This window comes from Hippopotamus amphibius, chromosome 5 (genome assembly GCF_030028045.1).
Source record: "Hippopotamus amphibius kiboko isolate mHipAmp2 chromosome 5, mHipAmp2.hap2, whole genome shotgun sequence".
NCBI lineage: Eukaryota > Metazoa > Chordata > Mammalia > Artiodactyla > Hippopotamidae > Hippopotamus > Hippopotamus amphibius.
The window spans coordinates 129,451,738-129,478,420 of NC_080190.1; the positions used below are offsets into that span (position 1 = coordinate 129,451,738).

General features: G+C 36.1%; 1 protein-coding gene across 1 annotated transcript in view; it reads left to right on the top strand.

The window, feature by feature from the left end:
• The window catches only part of SLC26A7 (solute carrier family 26 member 7), a 308,511-nt gene that overhangs the window by 248,303 nt on the left and 33,525 nt on the right, over positions 1-26,683 (top strand). Inside the window, exons 7-12 of the mRNA XM_057734289.1 lie at positions 7,246-7,398; positions 10,675-10,757; positions 13,535-13,682; positions 15,701-15,814; positions 23,879-23,956; positions 25,281-25,376. Coding sequence (XP_057590272.1) covers positions 7,246-7,398; positions 10,675-10,757; positions 13,535-13,682; positions 15,701-15,814; positions 23,879-23,956; positions 25,281-25,376 — 672 coding nt within the window. The remainder of the gene's footprint in view (positions 1-7,245; positions 7,399-10,674; positions 10,758-13,534; positions 13,683-15,700; positions 15,815-23,878; positions 23,957-25,280; positions 25,377-26,683) is intronic.

A 26,683-nucleotide genomic window follows, 5' to 3' on the forward strand; every position in this document is an offset into this window, starting at 1 on the left:
ACTGGGATAGGTCAATGCCCCTGATGCTTCCCCAGATCACCCAGTCTCAGAGGGTCCCCAACCTGACTCTCTTCCTCTTCCCTCCTCCTCCCTTCCTCCCACTCTCCTAGGTCCTGAGCAGCTGGAGAGGGCCCTGGAGTGAGAATGACCAGGTCCAGGAGCCCAGCAAGCTTCCAAGGCCAAATGGGCAGGGAAAATGCCTTCCCCACCTCCCCCTTGATCTTCCAATCCCAGAGGGCCCCTCCCCCCATCTGCCTCTCCTCTTCTTCCCCACTTCCCTCCTATGCCCCCAGTACCAATGCAGCCTGGAGGGGCCCTTGTAGGACTGAAGGCCTGGACTGGGAGCCCAGCAGGCTTTCCAGTGCTGAGTGGGTAGGGAGATTGCCCACAGCATCTCTCCTGATCTTCTGGCTCTGTAGGGTCAATAGTAGGGACTTTAACACCCCACTCTCATCAATGGACAGATCATCCAGACAGAAAATCAACAAGGAAAAACAGGCCTTAAATGACAAATTAGACCAGATGGACTTAATTGATATTTATAGAACATTCAGTCCAAAAGCAGAAGAATACACATTCTTCTCAAGTGCACATGGAACATTCTCCAGGATTGATCACATGCTGGGCCACAAGGCGAACTTTGGTAATTTTAGGAAAATTGAAATCTTATCAGGCATCTTTTCCAACCACAATGCTATGAGATTAGCGATCAACTACAAGGAAAAAGCTCAAAAAAGAAAAAACAATCATGTGGAAGATAAACAATATGCTGCTGAACAGCCAATGGATCACTGAAGAAATCAAAGAGGAAACAAAAAATTACCTAGAGAAAAATGGCAATGAAAGGTAATGATCCAAAACCTGTGGGATGCAACAAAAGCAGTTCTAAGAGGGAAGTTTATAACAATACAATCTTACATGGGAAACAAGAAAAATCTGAAATAAACCACCTAACTTTATACCTAAAGCAACTAGAGAAAGAAGAACAAACAAAACCCCGAGTTAGTAGAAGGAAAGAAATTATAAAGATCAGAGCAGAAATTAATAAAATAGAGATGAAGAAAACAATAGAAAAGAGCAATGAAACTAAAAGCTGGTTATTTGAAAAGATAAACAAAATTGATAAGCCTTTAGCCAGACTCAGCAAGGAAAATGGAAGAGGGCTCAAATCAATAAAATTAGAAATGAAGATGGAAAAGTTATAACAGACACCACAGAAATACAAAGGATCACAACAGACTACTACAAGCAACTATACACCAAAAAAATGGAAAACCTAGAAAAAAATGGACCAATTCTTAGAAAGGTACAAGCTTCCAAGACTGAATCGGGAAGAAATAGAAAGTATGAACAGACCAATCACAAGTACTGAAATTGAAACTGATTAGAAAACTCCCCAAAAACAAAAGTTCAGGACCAGATGGCTTCGCAGGCAAATTCTATCAAACATTTAGAGAAAAGTTAACACCTATCATTCTGAAACTTACAAAAAATTGCAGGGTTTGGAACACTACCTATTGTATGATACCACCATCACCCTGACACCAAAACCAGACAAAGATACCACAAGAAAAGAAAATTACATGCCAGTAACACAGATGGAACATAGATGGGAAAATTCTCAGTAAAATAATAGCAATCTGAATCCAACAATACATTAAAAGGATCACATACCATGAACAAGTGGGATTTATCCCAGAGATGCAAGGATGTTTCAGTATCTGCAAATCAATCAGTGTGATACACCATGAAAACAGATGAATAAAACCATATGATCATCTCAGTAGATGCAGAAAAAGCTTTTGACAAAATTCAACACCCGTTTATGTTAAAACCTCTCCAGAGAGTGGGCACAGAGGAAACATACCTCAACATAATGAAAACCATATATGACAAACCCACAGCTAACATCATACTCAACAGTGAAAGGCTGAAAGCATTACCTCTAAAATCAGGACTAAGACAAGGATGTCCACTCTCACCACTTTTATTCAACATAGTTTTGGAAGTCCTAGCCATGGCAATCAGAGAAGAAAAAATGCAAGGAATCCAAATTGGTAAAGGAGAAGTAAAACTGTTACTGTTTGCAGATGACATGATACTATACCTAGAAGATCCTAAAAATGCTGTTTGAAATCTACTAGAGCTCATCAATGAGTAAAGTGAATTTGCAGGATACAAAATTAATACACATAAGTCTTGCATTTCTATACACTAACAATGAAAGATCAGGAAGAGAAATTAAAGAAATAATCTCATTTACCATCATATTGAAAAGAATAAAATACCTAGGAATAAACCTATGTAAGGAGGCAAAAGACCTGTACTCCAAAAACAATAAGATGCTGATGAAGAAAATCAAAGATGACACAAACAGATGGAGAGATGTACTATGTTCTTGGGTTGGAAGAATCAGTTTTGTCAAAATGACTATACTACTCAATGCTGTCTACAGATTCAATGCAATTTCTATTAAATTACCAATGGCATTTTTCACAGTATTAGAATAAAAAACTTTACAATTTGCATGGAAACACAAAGACCACAAATAGCCAAAGCAATCTTGAGAAAGAAAAATGGAGCCGGACGAGTCAGGCTTCCTGACTTCAGACTGTACTATAAAGCTACAGTCATCAAAACAGTATGGTACTGGCACAAAAACAGAAATATAGATCAATGGAACAGGATAGAAAGCCCGGAAATAAACCCATGCACCTATGGTCAATTAATCTATGACAAAGGAGGCAAGACTATACAATGGGGGAAAGACATTCTCTTCAATACTTGGTGCTTATAAAACTGGACAGCTGCATGTAAAAAATGCAATTAGAACATTGTTTAACAGCATTCATAAAATAAATTCAAAATGGATTAAAGAGCTAAATGTAACAATGGATACTATAAAACTCTTAGAGGAAAACACAGGCAAAACACTCTTTGTGATAAATCACAACAATCTTTTTGGATCTGTCTTCTAGAGTAATGGAAATAAAAATAAACAAATGGGATCTAATTAAACTCAAATGCTTTTGCACAGCAAAGGAAACCATCACCAAAATTAAAAGAAAACCCACAGAATGGGAGAAAGTATTTGCAAATGATGTGACTGCCAAGGGATTAGTCTCCAAAATATACAAACAGGGACTTTCCTCATGGCACAGTGGTTAAGAATCTGCCTGCCAATGCAAGGGACATGGGTCCGATCCCTGGTCCTGGAAGATCCCAAATGCCATAGAGCAACTAAGCCTCTGTGCCACAACTATTAACCCTGCACTCTAAATTCCATGAGCCACAACTACTGAGCCCAAGTGCCCTAACTACTGAAGCCCTCATGCCTAGAGCCTGTGCTCAGCAGCTAGAGAAGCCACCATGATGAGAAGCCCACACACTGGAATGAAGAGTCGCCTTTGCTCACCACAACTAGAGAAAGCCATGTGCAGCAAAGACCCAACACAGCCAAAAAATAAATAAAAATAATAAATAAAATTTAAACAAACAAAAACAAAAAAATATACAAACAGCTCAGGTGGCTCAATATCAAAAAAAGAAACAACCCAATCAAAAAATGGGCAGAAGATCTAAACAGACATTTCTCCAAAGAAGGTATACAGATGACTAAAAAGCACATGAAAAGCTGCTCAACATCACTAATTATTAGAGAAATGCAAATCAGAACTACAGTGAGACATCATCTCTCACTGGTCAGAATGGCCACCATCAAAAAATCTACAAACAAAAATGCTGGAGAGGGTGTGGAGAAAAGGGTACCCTCCTACGGTGTTGGTGGAAATGTAACCTGGTACAGCCGCTATGGAGAACAGTATGGAGATTCCTTAAAAAACTAAAAATAGATTTACCACATGAGCCAGCGGTCTTACTCCTGGACATGTATCCAGAGAAAACCATAATTCGAGACTATACATGCACCCCACTATTCATTGCAGTGCTGTTTACAATAGTCAAGACATGCAAGCAACCTAAATGTGTATATACAGATGAATGGATAAAGAAAGTGTGGTAAACTTATACAATAGAATATTACTCAACCATCAAAAAGAATGAAATATTGCCCTTTGTTACAACATGGATGAAGCTGGAGATTATCATATTAAGTGAAGTAAGTCTCACAAAGAAAGACAAGTACCATATGATATCACTTATATGTGGAATCTAAAAAAAACGATACGAGTGAACTTATTTACAAGACAGAAACATACAAACTTAGAGAATGAATTTATGGTTACCAGGGGGAAGGTTGTTGGGGAGGGATAGATTGGGAGTTTGAGATTGACATATACAGACTGCTATATTAAAATCGATAACCAACAGGGACCTACTGTATAGCATAGGGAACTCTGCTTAATATTCTGTAATAACCTAAATGGGAAAAGAATTTGAAAAAGAATAGATACCTGTATGTGTATAACTGAATCACTGTGCTGTACATCTGAAACTAACACAACATTGTTAATCAACTATACTCTGTTACAAAATAAAAACTTTTAAAAATGTAAACAGAATGAACATGAAAAAATATGTTGAGTGATTGAACAAATAACTACAAATCCCTTTAATATGATATAGTTAAGTATTAATAGTGAGAAAAGAGGAGTCTGAATTCTTCCTCTCCCTGTCATTCTGCTTATTCAGGGTAAAATCTACTCTTATTTACAGATTTATTGTTTACAGATTTATTGTTACTATTACTATGTTAGTCTAAAGCTTTTATTCATTCAACAGTATTTATTGAGTGCCTGGAATCTGCCAGACATTACTCTAGGAGCTGAGAATCCATCAGTGAAAAAAAATGTATTAAGAATCAGATAAAAACACATTATGTAGGTAGTGTGTATGTATGAATGTGTTTGTCTGTGTAAATGTCCATTAAGTGCTTCAGAAAAGTCCCCTCTCTGAAGAAAATTATAAAAAATAATGTATGTGTATGATGGATAGGCTATTTTCATTCTTTGAAATATCTCAAAATGGATTTGTTTATGTTGCTATTTTTCATTTTATGTCAAGTTATATTAACTGGACAATTTAAAGAATTACTAGTATTATAGTCTCCAAATGAGCTAAACTCCTGTTTTTTAAAACAGGTTGCTCAGTTCTGACAAAATAGTTTACTTACTTATCCATACACATATAAACTATCTTTGCTTCTCTGAGGTCTGGGAAATGAATGATGATCTTCAATAGGATTTTTATCTACTGAAGTGTAGTGTGTGATAGCATATCCAAATGACTGGATTTATACTATAAATGAGAAACATCAATGTGTGTTTAGGATGCTAGACCTATATTAAATGAGCATGTGTAAATGTGTGCATGTGTGTGTTTTTGCACATGCCTATCCCTGTCCCTATCTTTGTCTCCAAATGCCACCTATCTCCTACAAGCCAGTTTTAGCTGTGGTTTCTCCTTGTGGGTCCACATGATAGTCATTAGTATAACATTCATCAGCCTATTTTTCTATTGTGTTCTTCGTGCAGGTTGTAACCAGCCTCTGCCCTCCCCCATGTTCTTCTGGAGCATCTTGTGAGACGTACTTTGCTCTACAAATTATAGTTTAATTCAGAAAGGCAGTAAAAACCCTGGGGGAGAGTTTTTCATTCCTTTCATTCTGGGGTGGCCATTTTTATTACTGCAAACACATGTTCTCAAAATGCACATTACAGTAAATTTGCTATGGCTTGGGATTTTTTCACATTTTTCTGATTTCTTATACAGGCACTGTCATGGCATACTTTTAATACCATGGATAAAACAGAAGGAATAAGCTCTAAATGTTTTTAAACGTTTGGATGCAAATCATCTAAATGATAGTCTCAATTTTATATTCAGATCATGATAAAGCATCAGAAAGCTGTGTATTTGGACCAGATTTTCTTGACATCTCTCTGACTGCATCCCCTATAGAATATATTTCATTGAGTAGCATTTTGGATTTTTGTTCCGGGCTTTGAGTAAGGGGTAACTATGAGAAATGGAACCTGCTTCTTCACTTGCTGCAGGAGTTCTGTGAACAGTTATTATCCATAGCTTAGAGAGACAGAGAAGAAAAATATTGTCTGCATCTCAGATAACCATGATATTGTAGTACCCAATTTTCTTCCAAGTAGTGTGGAATACAATAGAATGCTGCGAAAAAGATAACAAGTAAAGCTATCTGACCCCCAATTATTCCTTAATGTAGCTGATTACACAACCAATTTTTTCTGTGTGGACAAAGGAGATTCTGGATTCTACATTACTCTGATCCCTTTCAACCAACAGGGCTCCATGTTAACTAAGTACATTTTCTTTGTTTGAAAAAGTTACAGTGTTAATGATAATATTCAATATATGGAATCTGTGTGCAGATAGCCTGATGTACCTCATTTATATACCAGGTATGTTTCTGATCCCTGGGCAAGATGGGTTCAATTAGGATACCTACTGAGCAGAATTTTAGCATCTCCTAAAATTCTGCTAAATATATAGTATTTTAATCCAATATTTTTAGTTGTGGTCAAATTATTTTTGAGATTTTAAAAAAAAGAGGGCAAGAACACCAACAGGTTGAGCTGCTATAAGAATGGCCTGTGTGCTGAAGTAAAAACTAGTTTTTATCACTTGAAACCAGACTTAATAAATCAGCTGTGGATAAATGGAAATGAGTTTATAAAAATCAGATTTAACATGTTCCAAGAGAAGAAGGAGTTGAGACATTTTGAAGATAAGCATTTAAGACCTATGTAAAACCTTTAAAATTATACAAGTCATACATCTTTGTAAGAGAAATATGAAAGGTACAGAGAAACGCAGGTATCTCCTTACACAGAGCTATTAACTTCCAGATGTATCCATTGATATTTAAAGTATGTGTGCATGTTTGATTCTGGGTTTTGAGGAAGAGTAGTGGGGTTCAAAGGAAACTATAGTTCCCTCACGTGCTCTTAATGATGAATCTGAATGTAGCTAAAGAGTTTTGGCACCTCTGCCCATTGAAGTATCTGAGGAAGAGCTGGAAGTGTAGTAGTAGGAAGGAACAAACAGTGAGTTTGGTGGAAGAATCGAGGGCAAAGCAATTTTGTACATGCAAATGAATTAAGCACTGACTACCCTTCTATGCCTCACCTTTCTACTCCCCATTTATTCAGCTATTTATCACAAAACATCACTGAGTTCATTTGGGCCATATTTTAGTTTTGGTATATTGTGGGTGATTGTGAATTTTGTTTGTATTTTTCCTCATTACCATAGATCTATGCGTATGTCTTTGAAAACATCAAGTCTGTGCAGCTGGGAGCACTGCTCTTATCCTTGCTGAGCATTGTGGTGCTTGTTCTGGTTAAAGAGCTGAATGAACAGTTTAAAAGGAAAATTAAAATTGTTCTTCCTGTTGACTTAGTTTTGGTAAGTATGAAATCAACATTTAACATTCTGCCCTGCAATGCCTGCAGAGGCTCACCTTATTATTGTCTATAGTAACTCACAGCTAACCCCATCTCTCATTAAAGCAGGGCTAATTTGAATGGATATACACTAATGTAAAGACAGGAAATATTTTGAATCAATAATTTAAAAAAGGAAGCACATATTTTCAATTTTCACAGAATTTTTCATATGCTTGTATTTGTTTTTTAGATAAATAAGAGAACGTATAGCTTAACATTTTAAATAGGAGACATTTCTGAGGATGAGACTCAAAAGATCTCTGGCATGATTCTCCTTAAAGCAGTAAAAAGTGATACCACATCCTATTGATATGGCATTTGTATGATGCATAGAAATATTGTCAATCGTTAAATGTCCATTAATGATTGGTAGATTTATTAGCATTGTTTTTACTGACCTAATTTTGCTTTATTGAAAGGATACTCATGATTTTCACTCACCAGAGCTGATTCTCTAAGATTTGTTGTTGTTGTTGTTGTCGTACTTGGCAAAGCAACAAATCGTACTTTGCTCCTGAGGCTTATGACATTAAAAAATACATTTTGAAAATTTAAGAGCCTCTAATGGGAACTCTTAACTAAACAAAGCATTACATTGAAAATGAAGTGTTAAGCCAACCACAGTCTACTAACTTATTATTAATTGGCTTTAGTTTTTTAATGGTGTTTGGGTTATACATGTATATGACAAGTGGTGTGTAAATAATTTCACCTGTTGAAATATCCCTTCACACTGTTGAAGTGGTGTAGGTTTATGTAAATGTATAAGGCTAGCACATTGGCAACTGTCTATGAGGGATATGACTTTTTTCTGCATAACTAAGATGGATGGCCTCTCTCCATAGTTAGGCCTTGTATAATTTGTAGAGATACATATAACATATATATTCTATATAATATGTGTGTTTGTATGTGTGTGTGTATATTTCAAATAAGCCATACAAGTGGAGGGTACTGTGATTATTAGTGGTTTTCATAGGAACAACTGTGAAACATATTTTATTCCAAAGTCCTATAGGTATTAAGGAATGCTTATTGTATTTTGGGAAGCTTGATTACATAAGTTTCATGAAATGAGAAATTGAAAAATAACCTTGGGGAAGAAGGCTGTTGAACTTGTTTTATTCAGTACGGAATAAAACAGTTGCTTATTCAGTGCAAAAAAAAAAAATTATCCTTACAAAAAATAAAAGATACTCCTTATACACTGTTGCCCGGATATCTGTAGGACGTAAGGCAAAAATACTAATGCAGGGCCAAATGCTTAAGAGTTATATGTTAAATAAAACACGTTCTATTTTCCTATCTTGACTAAAGTAACCTTAGTGATTACCTTGAAAGGCAGGTTAAAATAAAGAATTCTCCTAATCCTTCGAATTCTGCCAGAATGTGGCAGCAAGGGGAAAGCCAGTCCCTTGGACTGCCTATTCTCTTCCTACTTCAGCTCTATCCCACCTATAATGGGATTCTTAAGTATATATGTAGATACCCTTGCCCCAGTACACAAGCTCCAAACACATCCCCACTTTTCTACCACCACAACTGTCCCTTGACTTTTCCTTGGGCCACATTGGAAGGTTTGACCTGGGAAAGGTATTCTGGAAGCAGACTTGGAGCCATTTGCACAGGAAATTATAAATTCATGAGGATTCTGGGTGTGGTCCTGAAAGAGGAGTCCATGTTTGAGTTGGGTACCTCCTCCTGCCCCCACAAAACTCCCATTTTGTGAGGAGCGCTACAGTTGGAGAACAACCAGATTAGAACCCTCTAAAGCACTGTCTGAAAGACCAAGTTAGTGACTTAGGTTACTTAGTTTTAATATTGGCTATGTGTATTTGAACACCATGTATTTTTCCATTTTCAATAAGAAGCCAGAATCTTGTGGCTATGGAATATTTTCTTTTACAGCTCACAGTATTTTCTGACTTGATATTAATATTTCATAAATATTGTTAGCAATTAAAATTTATTAATGGGCTCAGGAATTTTTGAATACATTAACACTTCTGATTCCAGCCTAATAGCCAGAATTTTTAACTACTACTACATTCTTTAGAAAATACAAATATATCACAATACTTATAAACTTTAACAGTATAACCTGTAGAGTTTTGTTGCCTTTTTAAAAAATTCTCAAGGCTCTTTTAATTTTTAAGTCTATTTGATGTTTTAAAAATTTCTATATATTCAGTTAAATATCATCACAGAGAACAGAAATAGGTAGGAAAATCCCTACAAAGTAATATTATTGGGCATTGTTAGATATTCCTTATTTTGCTAGTGTCATATATTTTTTCTGGCCATGTATAGTAAATTTGTACTTTAGGTAATTAGTGTCTCTTTTTAACCAAAAACTATAGTATTTAAATAATTCCAAACTGATACCAAACTAATATGATAACCATGTGAAATTTCTAGTACCTATTAAATTATCAGAAGAATGAAAAGAGAATGTGAAAGTGGATGGAAAACATTAAGGTGGCATGGCTGGTAAAAGCAAACATTGAATAGAACTCTGAACGTACATTTTAAAGGGGATCATGGTTACTTGTAGAGAACACATGGCCTTGCTTATTAGGTATCATTATATCATATAACAGAGGGTCAGGCACCTGAAACTCCAGGGAGGTAATTTCAAAAGTATTGAGTTGAACACATTACTAACTAGCATATTTTACTTCAAGAAATAGCAAAAGCTCAAAATTCAAAATTATTCAAGGAGACTGTAAATCATCATTGATTACTAACCTGCATTAAGAATATTGATGCAACATCTTAAACTCAAGTGGTTGCTGCAGTGGAGGGAAAACATTCTGTGATATAAACCATCCCTTCATATTACAAGAGACAAGTATTTAGATTGGCTTGTGGTATCTGGACACACACACACGCACACACAGACATGCACTCATGCACATACACACTCCTATGTTCTGTGTTCTGCTCCCCTTCAGAATCAGGCATAATTGGGTTGACACAATTGGGAAGGATATAAAAAAAGCTGTATTACTGTGACGACATTTAATTTTTGAAACTGCAAATTAAGTGCCCTCAAATCTCAGAGGGATCTTTGATTTTTAAAATTTTCTTGGTTTTTAAAAATCTGTGCAACTGCTATGTTACTCTTGACAATCATGGGGCACATGAAAAAATGTTTACTTTTAAAGATAGTGTTAAGATGTTTGAGAGGCCAGGAATAATTTTCTTTTTCTTTTTTTTTAATGGAACCACACAGATTATTGCTGCATCATTTACTTGTTATTGTACCAATATGGAAAACACGTATGGATTAGAAGTAGTTGGTCATATTCCAAAAGGGTAACGTAGTCTTTTTCTCTCTTTTTTCTTTTTTTCTTTCTTTCTTCCTTCCTTTTTCTTTTTTCCTTTCTTCCTTTCTTCCTTCCTTCCTTCCTTCCTTCCTTCCTTCCTTCCTTCCTTCCTTCCTTCCTTTCTTTCTTTCTTTCTTTCTTTCTTTCTTTCTTTCTTTCTTTCTTTCTTTCTTTCTCTCTCTCTCTCTCTCTCTCTCTTTCTTTCTTTCTTTCTTTCTCTCCCTCTCTCTCTCTCTTTCTCTCTTTCTTTCTTTCTTTCTTTCTTTCTTTCTTTCTTTCTTTCTTTCTTTCTTGTTTGTTTTTTGAATGGGGATAGGTGGGTATGAATTTCATTTCTTTCATAGGCTCTGTATGGGACAAAATTCCAATTAATTTCTATTTTACAATGATAGAAACAAACAATTCACATTAAAGAAAAAATAACTTCTCAGATTGCTTATCTATTATTTGGGAAGTTGATAACTATTTTATACAGCATTGCTTCAGGTAAAAGATTTGGAAATGACATGAATATTATTTGAAAAAGAAAGTAGGACATTGAATTTCCAAATTAGAGTCATGCTGTATGATATAGTTTTCCCTACTCCACTCACATATTCCTATGACTATTTTTATTTCACTTAAAACATAGTAAAAGTACACAAACATCATCTGAAATAGCAAAATTATAGTCATGGGTGGTGTACAATGGTGAAAGAGAGGGTGAAAATGGAGACGAGAGCATGTTCCTCAACTGTCTTAAAGCTTTCTTCTGGACACTAAGAGGAAGGTTAGCCAGAAGAAGAAGTGTTCACCCTAGAAGGACAAAATGTCATTCCAAATATAGCCTGAAAGAAAACAAAGTCATCATTGGGGAGAAAGGGGATGTCTTATGAATTATTCTCTTTTAACAGGCAGTACTATACACCAATATTTATAAATTTGGGCAAAGTTAGAGTGGCTGCTCCTCCATATTTTTATCTTCCAGCTCCAAAGTTTGGCTTCTAATTACACTAAAATGGAGGGATAGTAGAAAAATTCTCAGAGATTAAAAAGATAATTTAAAAAATCTTGTCTTTAGCCTTTATGCAGGTATAGGCTAAGAGTGATTATTGGAATCAACTTTTGTTTTCTAAAGGGTTCTCTAATTTCCCACCTTCAAATTCAGTTTTTTCTCTAGGTTAGTTCATCATTATTAATAATTAGGCAAGCTAAATTTTCATGAAACAAAAGTTTTTATAATTTGAAATGGTAGCACTTTTATGTGTTATATATCTTTGGGCTTATAATGGTATGAATCAATTTGACCTGGGGATAAACTTGAAGGAGTGGATAAAAAACTGCCTCTCCTCCATCCAGTCTAATTCTCCTTTATTTTGAGTGACCTTTTCAGACCCATATTTTTACAGAATCATAAAAAAAGCATGGCATTAATAAGAGATGGAGGTGAGGTTGAATCCCAGCTCTACCATTCACCTTGTGATTTAGATATGTTTCGTAAAATGTTTCCTCCTCTATACATTGCATTAGTGATACTTGGTCTGGGGATTGTGGGGAGAATTGAATAAAACTGCTAATATGAAAGTGCTGAGCATTCAGTTAACATGTTCAGTATATCAGCATGAATTATTTTCCCTCTTTCTTCTACTTTTGCCCCAGAGGAGTTTTTTAAAGAGGGGAGGTAAGTGTCATCAGGGATAAATAAACAATAATACTTTGGCTCAAGTGGTTTGCAGAAAGACAATAGGACAATGACTGGGTATTAGTTGGAAGATATATTTTAAACAGTTGTCAAAACTGAGAAACAGCTAACTGTGGTCCTATATTTTGTAACAGAGGGTAGATGGAGCCTTTAAAGATATTTTTCTTAGCATGTGATACATAGAGTCAAAAAACGAAATTGAGCTGAGTACATTTAGAGGTCTTATTGGCTTTATTCAACAATTGCTTAATTGAGCAGCAGCCCATCAAGCAGATCAAAAGGAGCCTGAAGAGCTGTATGAAATGAAAGGCTTTTATAGTCAGAAGGGGGGCAGGAAAAGGAAGTTTCTAGCAAAGAGTGGATTGTTTCAGGCAAGGTCACCATCCTATGGGGGACAGAAGGGCAAATTACCTCACTAGTGCTGACCAGGTAATTCCAGATTGACTAGCTAAGGTTACATTCCTGGGAGAGGCTGAAACTGCAATTGTTAGGTATTAATTCTTATTTTACTTACGTGTGGCTTACCACAAGTGACTCCTTTATGGGCCTGTTGTCTCCTTTTTTTTAACAATAGTTAAGTGTACTGTGAAATGATCAAGTTAAAAACATAATTAAGATTATAAACTCAATGGCAAACTTAAAGATTAGCTCAAGAATCATAGCTCAGGGTAAACTAGTGTTTGCATACAGTACTGTAGTATTCAAGGCAGGAACTACAGTTTCTAATGCCAGCCAAATAAACGTTTAGGAAGGTTCAGTGAAAGAAAGCTACAGATTTGCTTTTGTTCTGATACAGGAAATTTTTTTGAGTCAAAGTTTCTGTGCTATAACCTGAATTTTTTAACTGAAAGTGAATGCCAGTTAGATGCACGGAGCTGTCCCTATGGTATTCTTTGTGATTTTGCTTTTCTGCTAAATAATGTTGAAAACAAAAGGCTTTTAAGGGCAAGGCTGCTTGGTTTTCTCAGGGGTATTTCATATATTCAGTGTAAACTTCAGAGTCATTATCATAGTTGAATTCACTGCAAATTGTTACAGAAATTACACGAAAGTTGAAGAGTTCAATATGGTCTTTCTTTCCACAGAATTCCTCCACCTAGAGCTCCCCCAATGAACATCCTCTCTGCAGTAGTCACGGAAGCTTTTGGAGTGGCACTTGTAGGCTATGTGGCCTCACTGGCTCTTGCTCAAGGATCTGCCAAAAAATTCAGATATTCCGTTGATGACAACCAGGTGGAGTATGCCCCAACACCTCTCCACACCTCTCCATAGCTATTGTATCATTGTATGATGTACTCCCAGATCCTGAGAATGTTAAACTTATGAAAAATACAGCTTTCCTAAGTATATAAAGTGAATGGGTAGAATAAAGCAAAAGAAAATCTCTAAATCATTCATAGAAAGGTGAAAATCTGACCTTCATGGATTGGTTAGAGTACACTTTGTTTTTTAGAGAGGGGCATCTTGATGTTGTTGTTTGATTTGTTTTAAGGAGAGAATCTAAATATATTTATCATTGCATGCTGACTTTTAAAAACGTTGGATTTCAAAATACAAAGAACACTAAAGGATGCAAGGGTCCATTTTTAGAATAGCAAAGGATGAAGATTTTGTTGAGCATGTTTCTCAATCTACTTTTGCTAGTGTCTTGTCTCAAGACCCTTGGCCCTACATTTCTGCACAGGTCTGCAGAGGTAGCTGTGGAATAGTGGTTAGAATGCCAAAGTACCTATACCTAAATCTCACTCTGAAATTGTTTCTGTGCCCCAGTTTTGTCATCTGTAAAAAAAGCTGATTTATTCATTCAACAAATGTGTATTGAACCCTACTATTTACCAGGTACTGATCTAGGGACAAGGGATACAATGGTGCATAACACAGACTATGTCTTTCCTCATCTCAGAACCTCCCAGTGGCTTCCCATAGTACTCAGATTAAAAGCTTATTACCAAAGCTTACAAGGCCCTACCTGACCTTGCCAACATCCCTTTTCCTTTATTTCTTTTGTAGTCTGTTGTAGCCACACTTACTGCCTTGTTTTTCCTTGAGTTCACTAGTCATGTTTCTAGCTCAGGATGTTTGTACTTGCTGTTCCCTTTTCCAGGAATTCTGTACCCTCAGGTAGCTGCATGCCTCCTTTATTCAAATGTTCCCTTCTCAGGGAGGCTTTTCTTGGTAAGCTAAAATCCTAAACTCCAAATTTTCCCACTCCCTTCTCTGCTTTGCTTTCCATATTCATCTTGTTTATTGTCAGAATTCCCTCACTAGAACACTAGTCTGTGAGGGCTTGGAATTTTGTTTGTGTCACTTACTAGCAACAGCAGAAGCAGAAAAACATTAGGAGGCTTTTGTAATAATCCAAATGACATTTAATGACATGGACGAGGATGTAGCAATGAAGGAGGTGAGGACTGGACAGATTCTGGATTGGTTGTGGACACCATCTGGGAAAAGGGGAAGTCAAGACTATCTCTAAAGCTTTTGGCCCAAGCAACTGGAGCTTGAGATAGGGAAGGATATGGGAGCACCAGGGTGGGAGTATATAGAGCAATAGCCTGATTAGTTAAGTTTGGGATACTTGTTAACCATCCAAATGAAAATGCTGAGTAGCAGGTTGGCTATGTCAGTCTGAAGTTCAAAAGAGTGATCTAGGCTGGAGGTATAAATTTGGGGGCTGCCAACGTGTATTTGGGTAGCTAAGATTAGAGAGGGAAGTGGTCTAATATTTGTGATTGGTGAGATGAGAAGGAACTGCAAAGGAGGCTGAAAAGTGGTGACCAGGGAGGTAGGAGAAAACGGATGGTGAGAGGTCCTAGAAGGACCTGGAAGGAGCCTTTAAGGAGGGAGAGAGCAATTGTGTCAAATGCCACTTTTAGGCCAGAGAAGGTAGGAATTAACCATTGGATTTAGCACTGTGGAGGTCATTGGTGGAGTGGTGGAAACAAAAGCCTTGATTGTAGTGACTTGAACGAGGAGAAATTGGCAACAGATACAATAAATACCTTGTACTTTCCTATAAGATTCTTATTGTTGTAAGGATTAAATGAATAAAGTGCTTAGAAGAGTTTCTGGCTTATTGTACGCACTCAGTAAATGTTAGCTATTTTTAAAATAATGATTAAATTACAACCAGTGGAGAGAACAGAAATAGAATACAAAATAAGTCTCATTCTATGACAAGTTTTACCTGTGGTCTCTGAAAGTTGATTGTGATTAAGAAATGACACATTCTCCTATTATCATTCCTGTAGGAATTTTTGGCCCATGGTCTTAGCAATGTGATTCCTTCATTTTTCTTCTGCATACCAAGTGCTGCTGCCATGGGGAGAACCGCTGGTCTATATAGCACGGGAGCAAAGACACAGGTAACTTTATTGTTCAGCAGGGACAAAAGAACTGATGGGCCTTTACTCTCCTTCTTGGAAAGTGGGAAGAGTGAGCTTCTCTCTAAAATCCTGAGAATATTTTTACTTCTTCAATTTCTTAAAATTAGTATCAAGGAAGTTCTTCTCTTCTCTTTCTTAGGAATGAATGATCCTTGAGAAGCTGAATGATTTAATGAACAGAAAAAAAAATCCTGTACTAATGGCAGCTTTATTGTTGTCAGACTTTGAACAAAGGCTCCCTCTAGTGGTATCTCTGATTGTACTTTTTGCTAATCTAACCAGTCAATTTGAAATTTAAAAATTTTTGTTCACTTCCTTTAAATAAAATGAAAACTACTGTATGCAATATCCTCCTTGATACTGACATTCCTCTCTATAGAGATGTACAAGTATGTGAATGAATAATACGTCTGTGCACATTTTGGTTAGTGTTGGTGGAAGCATATATTGAGTTAGTTATATGCCACGCATTGCATGTCATACTTTTTATATAAATGAACTCATTTAATCTTTTAGGCAACTCTGTGAAGGAGGTGTAATTATTATGCTAGGTTTCCACGTGACAAAATTGAGGAAAATAGGGTTAAACTAACTTACCCAAGTCACAGAGCTAGTAAGTGGCAGAGCTGGGATTTGAACCCAGAGAGATCCACTCCAAATCTTGCATTCTTAACCACTGTTCTACACAAGTAAATTCATGTATATGTTAATTTAATAAATTAACAGCTAACCATTATTAAAACAATTCACATTTATTTTAAATTGGAGTTGAATGAGAATTCATAAAACATTTTATGTGATAATTTAAATATTTATTGGGACTTTACCTTGTATTTAGTCCTTTTTGGGGGCTTGTAGAGGAGTAAATCTGAAAAGGATATGTTTCTTGACCTTGGGGGCAAGTGGCAAGAGAAGGATGAGTAAATGAACATTAAAATATAGCATAAAACTAACTAATAAAATTATCGATGAATGTACCATGGAGCAGAGGGGAAGCAGCAACAAATTCTGAATCTATAATAATTTGACATATTATTGCCACAACTTATCAGCAAAGATGTATAATTCTCATTCAACATTGTTTTACATGACAATTTGATTGATTTTTACACAATTCTTGATTTAAAGCATAAGTTCATCATGTGTATTGGCATAAACATTTTTGTAAACTCTCAAATGTTTGTAATCTACATTTGAATGTTTAATACATAGTGTACTCAAGTATCATTCCTTACTCTGAGGACTGTAAGGGAAGACTCTTCTATCTATAAAATTCTAGGATTCTATAGTAGTTTCCACCTAGTTTCTTAGAAGGATGAGTGTGTTAGATTTCCTCTCATCATTTCTGCATGCTATTCTATTTATCAGACTTCAGAAGAAATGAAAGGTACCTAACAATAGACTAGTTCAGTGAAACAAAGCTTGGCAGCACAATATTTTCATGCTGTTCTGCTTGTTGAGACTGTCACTAATCTGCTCAACAATTCCCATTAAATTGCACAGAGAAGGAATTTGATTTAATGTGCTTACCCAAATCAAGGATGCTTTCCCATGGTAGTCATTTTGGCATTACAACTATTAAGCTTATGTAGGGATAACAGACATGATTTGAAGAAGGCATTGGGCAAGGCAAGTCTTAAAACTTTTGTTCTAAATAGGCTATTTGTGAAACCAGTTTTCTTTGTGATAACGACTTCACAAAGCAATCCCTTAAATAGCACTGTCTCTCTTAGGTACTAGACTTATACCCAGTAAGTTAATCTAGAAGAATTAAAACCCTTCAATTTTTAGGCTAATAATAGCCAATCAAAGCAGCAGCGGGAACCACCTTGTATTTGTCAATTATTTCACCAACTGACTCTTTCTTATTCAGAAACACTGGTAGTATTTCTGTAGAAAGATATCCTTTAAAATGCAAATATGATCTTGTTACTTCTTCCTAGAGCCCATAAAAGGTTTTGCATAGGTCTTAGAATTTAGATGTTTATGTTACCAAAACTGAGTGCTTCCCCCTACAGCCTCATCTTGGACTCTTGAACACCTCACTCTCAGCTCTCCAGTCACAGCTCCTCCTTTCTCGTGGGCTCCAGTGTCTTCCTTTTGTCTCTGTGACTGCCTCCTCTTCCCCTCTAAGTTAACTCCTCCCATCCTTCAGATGTCACTGATACTTCAGGGTCAACTGTGTTCTTTTCTTCAGAGACCTTAGCTCTGTTGGACATTAAGTGTTCATCAGTGTGACTATGTGATTGATCTGCCTTCTGCTCTTGACTTCAGCTCCTAGGGAGCCCATGTCTGCTTTGGTTCACCATATCCTCAGTGTCCAGCCCAAGACTTAGCACGTAGTAGATGTTCCATAACTATGTATGGAAATAATGAAGGAAAAATGAAAGTATCTGATAATTATTAAACTAGTCAATTTTGCTGATATGGTTACCAAGTCCAAGCTCACTCTTCTCACCATACAACAGGACAATAAATCGGGAGACAAGGTGTTGAGGCAAGGAGTATGACTTTATTCAGAAAGCCAGGGGCTTCCTAGGTGGCGCAGTGGTTAAGAATCCACCTGGCAATGCAGAGGTCACGGATTCGATCCCAGCTCCAGGAAGATCCCACATGCCGCGGAGCAACTAAGCTCGTGTGCCAAAAAAAAAAAAAAAAAAGAAAGCCAGGCATCCAAGAAGATGGTGGACTAACGTCCTGGAGTACCATCTTATTGGGGTCTGGATGCTAGTTTATTTTACGAACAGAGAGGATGAGGAGGTGAGGAAGTAAAGTAAAAAGGCCGTAAGTCTTGAAAAATATCTTCTGGTCTGGCCAGCCTCGGGGAGGCGATTTGTTAATTTCTTCTTTCTTGTAGCCACTCACAGGTAGGCAGGGTCAGAATGTTTCCCTGTGAGCTAAACAAAGGCACTTTAGTTTAACGTTTAGGCAGAGGGGCAAGATTCCCAGTGGGAGGCCATTATGTATGTCAATAGCTATAGACAACTTCCTTTTAGTGCTTGTAGTAACAAAAAGCAACAGAGAGCAAAGGTTAAAGTAAAAGAAACAGGTCCAACATGGAGTCAGATTTTGTTCTTCCCTGTTACAATATAAAAAGGAATATGTCAAGCCAGGCAAGAGCTTTTACTATAACTTAATATAGAACATTTGAAGTTAGGAAAATACTATTTGAAATCAGGCTTAGGATCATAGACCTTAGAGAAGTACTATTTAATAGAAACACAATATGAGTCATATAGGTAAATGAAATTTTCTAGTAGTTATATTTTAAAAAGTAGAATGGAACTGGTAATATTAGTTTTAAAACTATATTTTAATTTACTCAATATAGTCAAAATATTATTCCAAGAAGTAATCTGTGTAAGAACTATTAATGATGTATTTTATATTCTTTTTTATAAGGCTTCAAAATCTGGTGTGTATTTTACATTTACACCATCTCTTAATACCCAGCAGCTACGTTTCAAATGCTCAAGGGTCACATGTGGCTATATTAGACAGCACATTTGGGGCCATTTACATACAAGTGAGTTGATTGTAAAGACTTTCAATGCTTTAGAAAGTCAAATTAAAATGTTTAGGACTTCCTAGGTGGTGCAGTGGTTAAGAATCCACCTTCCAATGCAGCGGACATGGGTTTGAGCCCTGCTCCAGGAAGATTCCACATGCCATGGAGTAACTAAGCCCATGCACCACAACTACTGAGCCTGTACTCTAGAGCCCATGAGCCACAACTATTGAGCCCTTGTGCCACAACTACTGAAGCCCACGTGCCTAAAGCTCATGCTCCGCAACAAGAGAAGCCACCACAATGAGAAGCCCACACACCACAATGAAGAGTAGCCCCCACTCACCACAACTGGAGAAAGCCCATGTGCAGCAATGAAGACCCAATGTAGCCAATAAATAAATAAATAATAAAAATTAAGATGTTTATATTGAAGTAACAAAAGATACTAATTTTTTTTTTTAGAGGTTTATTTTTTGTCTGCGTTAGGGCTTCATTGCTGTGCACAGGCTTTCTCTAGTTGTGGCGAGTTGGGTCTTTATTGCAGTGTGAGGACTTCTGGGTGACTTCTCTTGTTGCAGAGCACAGGATCTAGGCATGCAAGCTTCAGTAGTTGTAGTGCGTGGGCTAAGCAGTTGTGGCACACAAGCTTAGCTGCTCTGTGGCATGTGGGATCTTTCTGGAGCAGGGATAGAACCCATGTCCTCTGCACTGGTAGGCGGATTCTTAACCACTGCGCCACCACGGCCATCCCAAAAGATACGAATTATTGAATACCAAGTGCCATGGTCAAAGGCCCAAAGACGTTTCTATCCTCCATGTCGGAACTTTTTTACAGTGCTTATCTTTAGATGTGACATGCAGAGCATGGGTGTCTAGGAATAAGAAAGTCTTGGTGGTACCTAGACATATAGCACAAATGAGTGTTGTGGGCCTTTCTTCTGTCCTTGCCTTTAATGAATGTTAATTATGGGAGGAAGGCACTGTAACCCTCCCACCCTCCCCCTGTGTGTTTCTTTTTGCTTCCAACAGAGTAGCTATACTTGTGCTCTTCAAGCAGTTTGGGAGGCACAACCAAACCGTGAAGGATGAGAGATAGCATCTGCTGCAGGCCAAGCTCAGCCACAGCTGAAAATGACAGCTGCCATGTTCTTCTGTGACACTGAAATTGCCTCTGGGTTCTAATTTGCCAAACTATATTCCTTTATTCTTGCAGAATTTGGTTTATTACTTCCAACTTCTTTTAAATCCTTCTTAATCTAGCCTAGTTACCCAGTATCCTCTCCCTCTTTTTCTCTTTCTTCCCTTTCTTATCTCTGTCACTATTCCACTACTTTCCACAAAGCTGTGCAGGTAATGAGTGCTTGACCTTCTTTGCATTCTTTGACAACTACTTAGGAAGGAAATGGCTGGCATCTCATTCTCACTCCAGCCTTATCTATAGGTATGGGTAACACTGATGCTTGCATAGTCATCTTTGTAAGTAACCTATAACACAGATAATATTTGTTTGAGAATGTAACAAGAAGAGAATATAGGTTATTTCATTATCATGTATTCAGAATTAACTTAAATATGAGTAGTTATGACTTTAGAATAAAAAATTATCTTTGCACATTTAGTTAGTATGAAATGGAAAGAGTTAAAGAAAAGTAAAGTACCTAGAAAATGTTTGTCCTATGGTTAATTAAAGGTGTGAACAGTTTTCTCTACTAGTAAACTAACCTGAAATTTATTAAGGGGGCACTTAGCTTTGTTTGTTTTCTGAGTTTAAAAAAAGGAAGCAAATTTATCTCTCTTCTGATTGTAACTTGCCTTTAAATTTTTTTTCTAAGTCAGAGATAGGTAAGATATTAGCACTTCACATACAAAGTTATAGATATTCAGAATTTGTGTAATACTTGAAAATATAGTGTAACTGGGTTATTACAGAAACCTGAAGTCGGTGAAGTCTGTTGTAGCACTGTAAATATGTCGTCTTAGCTTAGCCTCTTTGTATAGTTACTGAGTTGGTCATAAATGGAATGATAGCTTGGACTGAATGCTTTCAAAGACTTTTTCCAAATTCAGACTTTAATATCTGGGTCTCTTATTTATGGAGACAAAGAATGTCAGTATTTTGAGAGTTTTGAGGGTAGAAACTATTATATTATTGATTTCTGTGCCTGAGGAGTAGATACCCTAGGCAGAACTGATAGAGATTTCTTATCTAATTAGATGCACTTATCTTTTGACCTGGGACATCAACAATGATGAGGTAAGTGCATTAAGGGAGCTGACATAAGCTATTTGCTTATATAGTGTATTTCATTAAATGATTTAGCATCTAAGGTAAACAGTCTTTTCCACCCATTGTTTGTTACCCTTTGCAAATAAGATCCATTTAACTCTTGACTTATTTTAACAGTAAGACTGAAGTTGTAGTTCAGTGAGCACTCTGTTGTTAATGTACATGCAAAGAGCCACGTAAATAAAAGCCAAGTTAAATATTCTTTAGAGAAAATCCCATAATTAGTTGTAGTTTACTCTTTTTAAATAGAATTATTTAGTTAGGTTGTAATTTCTCTAACAGTTTTATGTATGTAAGGTATCTAGAACCTTAAAATATATTTGGCTTTATGGATCCAATTCAGTTCATATTCTAACTCTGTAGCTTCATGACTTTGGGAAAGTCACTTTGCCTTTTTGTCTCCCAGATCCTTCAAAGGAGTTTAGACTCTAGCTGTCCCAAATTCATAGCTGCAACTAAGATTAAGAGTTTTTATTGTCAGGTACATCGTCAGTGTATGAGTAGAGAGTCTCACAATGACAATACATGCCATTTTCTTTTGACATGAAGTGCACCTTAGCAGTTGGTGTCTTTTTCTTTCCACATAAACATGGATATACTGAGTCACTTAACAAGGGTATCTGGGCTTCCTAGGTGGTGCAGTGGTTAAGAATCCGCCTGCCAATGCAGAGGTCACGGGTTCGATCCCAGCCCCAGGAAGATCCCACATGCCGTGGAGCAACTAAGCCCGTGTGCCAAAAAAAAAAAAAAGGGTATCTGAATGAATCGTGTAATCTGCCTCCAACTAGCTCTCTCCATGAATCGTGTAATCTGCCTCCAACTAGCTCTCTCCAGTCTAGTGGAATGACAGGCATAATATTTTGTTATTTAAAAATTCTTATCATGTAAATCACCAGTTACTCCCAAATGGTCGGTTTAGTGACAGTTTGGTGTACTATAACTTCTTTTATGCACAATACTTAGTTCCCTAATGACATTTCCTACAGAAGGACTTTTTCCCCCTTTATATGATGGGGGGTGCTGTAGATGAGTTCCACTAAATATGGAAGGAACTTGTATCTAGCTTCTTTCACTTAGTTTTATGGTTTTGAGTTTCATCCATGTTTTTGCATGTATCAATAATCTGTTCTTTCTTATTTTTGAGTAGTATTCTATTGTATGGATGTGCCAAAACTTATCTATTCACCAATTCGTGGACAGTTTAGTTATTTACAGTTTTTGATGTTTATGAATAAAACTGCTATAAATATTTAAATGTAAATATTTTTGTAGGCATATGTTTTCATTTCTCTTAGGTAGTTCTGGGTCATACATAACTTCAGAAGAAACTGCCAAATTGTTTTTGAAGTGGTTGTACCATACTGAATTCCCACTAGCAGTGTCTGAGAACTCTAGTTGCTCTGAGTCCTTGCTGGCCCTTGCTATTGATTATTTTTAATATATTTATTTTTAGCCACTCTAATAGGTTTTTATTTCTTTGGATTTCTCCACAATGATATTTTAGGTATTTTTTTGATTCTTTGAAAGCCCTCTTTTCTCGTTAGGCCAACAGTTTGGCTAAATGTTTCTATTGAGATGATTACTTGCTTATGTGAAATTTGTTCTCCATCAAGTGGAGCATGGCTAGGAGTGAACTGTTTTGAATTGCCTTTTGTCAGCCAGGTGAGTTGGTTAGAACACAATACTATTGACTTTTCAGGATTAATAAAATTAAGTCTATTTCACTGCAGAGACTGCTGCCATAATCCCATGTAGCTATTTCATACTAACAAAGGACCCCAAAGAAGAGAATAAAGGCTTCCGTGGAAATTTGTCATTAGCACAGAAAAACCCTGAGCTGCATATTCAGTTATTACCCAAACAAATAGGAAATGAGACGGGGGGCCAGGCTGAACAACTAAAGACTAAAGAACTTTTAATTGAAATGTCATTTTCACTATTAAACAAACAAACAAAAAGTCGTGCTGTGATGTGTGGTAAAATTTGATAGTGTCCTGTTTCTTTGTGTAGAATTGCTTTTCTCATTGCTGAATTAATTTGATTGCACCAGTTTGTCAGCTGTCACATTTGGGTTCCTTCAGCTACAAACTATAGATAATGACAGTCTATATAATTTAACAATCATGTACCAACATTTTGTTTCTTCTTATCGAGAAGGACTAAGAATTATCTTTTTTCCCCTATAACTTTGGAATAATAAGAAAGTCTAAAGCTTTTTTCTTCTGGTCTGTCTTGCATTTTACAGGTGGCTTGTCTGATATCTTGCATTTTCATCCTGATAGTCATCTATGCAATAGGACCTTTGCTTTACTGGCTGCCCATGGTAAGTCATGCTTTTTATTATTTACTTTTTAAATTTACTTTTAATGAGAATCATTGTATTTTAAAAATTTCTTTGAAGAACAACCTCAAGGATCCTAAATCTAAAAACTTATGTGACATAAGTAATGCCTGAATGGGGGAAAGGTGTAAAGAGCCCACATTTGGTGGGGAAAGTATGAGAGGGTACCATGGCTGTTTTCTAATTAAGAATTAGGCTTTTGAATAAAAATGGCATAATGGAATTAGATTTATTCTGTATTCATTTGGAAGGTGAAACTAGGCAATCTCTGTTATAAGAAGTACATGTGACTCCTATTTTTTTTTTTTTTTGCTGTGTTGCGCGGCATCGGGGTATCTTAATTCCCTGGCCAGGGATTGAACCCTGCACACCCTGCAGGGGAGGCACAGAGTCTTAACCAGTGGACCACCAGGGAAGTCTGTTATAAGAATTGGAAGAATTTTACAAAATTTGGACTCTTAGAAAATGCATGCTGGGCAAGAGAATAGGGAATAAAATATATCTTGCCACCCTTGGTACACGTTTATGCAAAGTGACTCAGAATATTAGTACACGTGTTTACCTTGCTTTTCACAAGCCTGGGGCACTAAAGTGATACAAGTAAGATCCTGGTCTTCAGAGATCCAGAGACAGTGTCAGTCCTTTCTTGTTCTAATTCTTCATTCATGTAATAAGTCATTTTCATGAGAGGATTTTCCAAAAATCAAGTTCACTTTTTTTTTCTTTTTCCTTTAAGAACTTTTATTGAGATACAATTGATATACAATTAACTGCATATATTTAAAGTGTACAATTTGATATTTTTTTTCTTATTAGTAGTGTATATATGGCAATCCCAATCTCCCAATTCATTCCCCCCCACAAAAATCAAGTTTACTTTTTGAGAGAGTCATAAATATTTTCAGGTGAAGCCAGATAATTGATACTCAAGACTATTATAAGGAAATACATGGTATAAATATTTAATTTTAACAACAAACGGATTTCAAACAAATGGCAGTGAATAATTATTATCAAGTTAAGAGGACAGCCTTATAACATTCAGCCTTACAATTCACTACTTTTCTTTTTCTTTGCTCTTTTTTTTTAGAATGGCATAACATTTACCCTGTGATTTTCTAGAACTGATATTATATTCCCAAAGTACAATAATAGGTTAGTTCTAAACAAAATGAATATTACTTTAGTCTTCTAAATGGTTATTGGTTTTCTCTAGTAAGTACTTCAAAAACAAATACCCTGATTGTTTTAAAGTTAGATTAAAATCTTTATCTTGTATCTTCATCAACTTATTTCTTATTTGTAGTGTGTTCTTGCAAGTATTATTGTTGTGGGACTGAAGGGAATGCTAATACAGTTTCGGGATTTAAAAAAATACTGGAATGTGGATAAAATTGATTGGGTAAGTAGAAATTTGACCTAAAATTACTATCTTTGGCTTAAACACATGTTACAAAATAAGTTTTAATAGTTCCATTTGTAGAAAATAGTTTTATCCATTTGAGACTTACATTTTATAAACTATCATGTTTTAAATTCTTAATAAAAACATTAAAATGTAAAATGTCTTTATAAGAAACAGAAATGGACTTTTGTCAGATTTTGATTGATGTGTTGTTTAAGAACTTTTAAAGAAATGCTAGCTAACTTGAGTGGCTTTGGAATTCCCAATTTCCATTATGAATTGATTCTGGAAGTGAAGTCCATCAAGGAATAGCTATTAGAAATATGACTATTTATAACATATATGAAAAGCCAGTATTAATTGCTAAGAAATGTATGCTGCATCAATATAGGGTAAACATGTTAATAGTGACCATGTTCATTCTAAATACAGTCTCATGAATTGTTCTTTAAATGTGTTACGTTGAGAGGAGCATTATATTAATAAGATATTTTTAGGAACAGATTAAATTATACTGAACAATGATAAAATATGGATTCTACTAACATAAATGTTTAATATACTTGTTCTAGAGAAATGTGTCTATGCAAGAACATCCAGAATTCTCTCCCTTTCCTATATGGGTGAGCTATTTCATGACTAGCCTCTGTTTAGCTCTATTATGGCATTCACCATATTGAAATGCAATTATCTCCTTCAAATCCTTTGCTTTGGGAGACTTTGGGGGATTATTTATGCCGGCACGTACTTTAATAATACTCCTCTTGAGTCTCAAAATTACTGAGCTTCTACTAAGGTACAATAATGAGTGCCATGTAGAATGCACAGATGAATAAAGAAGTAGTTATTCTCTTCAGACACTAATATTTGTGCAGGATGCAGGCAAAGAAACAGTAACTTATTATACGAGGCATGATACAATATAACCTGGAAGCAAAAGTAAAAACTTAGCACTGGAGAGAAATAGAGGCTGGAGCATTTAATTTGGACTGGGTTAATACAGAAGACTTACAGCATAGCTGAACTTTGAACTGAGACTTGAAGGAACAGTATATTGTAGGAAGTTCAAGATGACAAAATTAACCAGCTAACAGAGGATCATGACTCTTTTAAGGTGATATATGTGAGGTGTTACACAGAAATAGAAAAATAAGAAAATACAAACATATTTAACAAGCTATTGATAAACCCATGATAAAAGTATTTCTAAGGAACTCATTAACCATGTAAGGGGAAGCGTATTACCATGATGGAAGAGGAGAGATGTCAGGGAAGGCTTTTTCCAGGAAATGTTGAGTAGAACA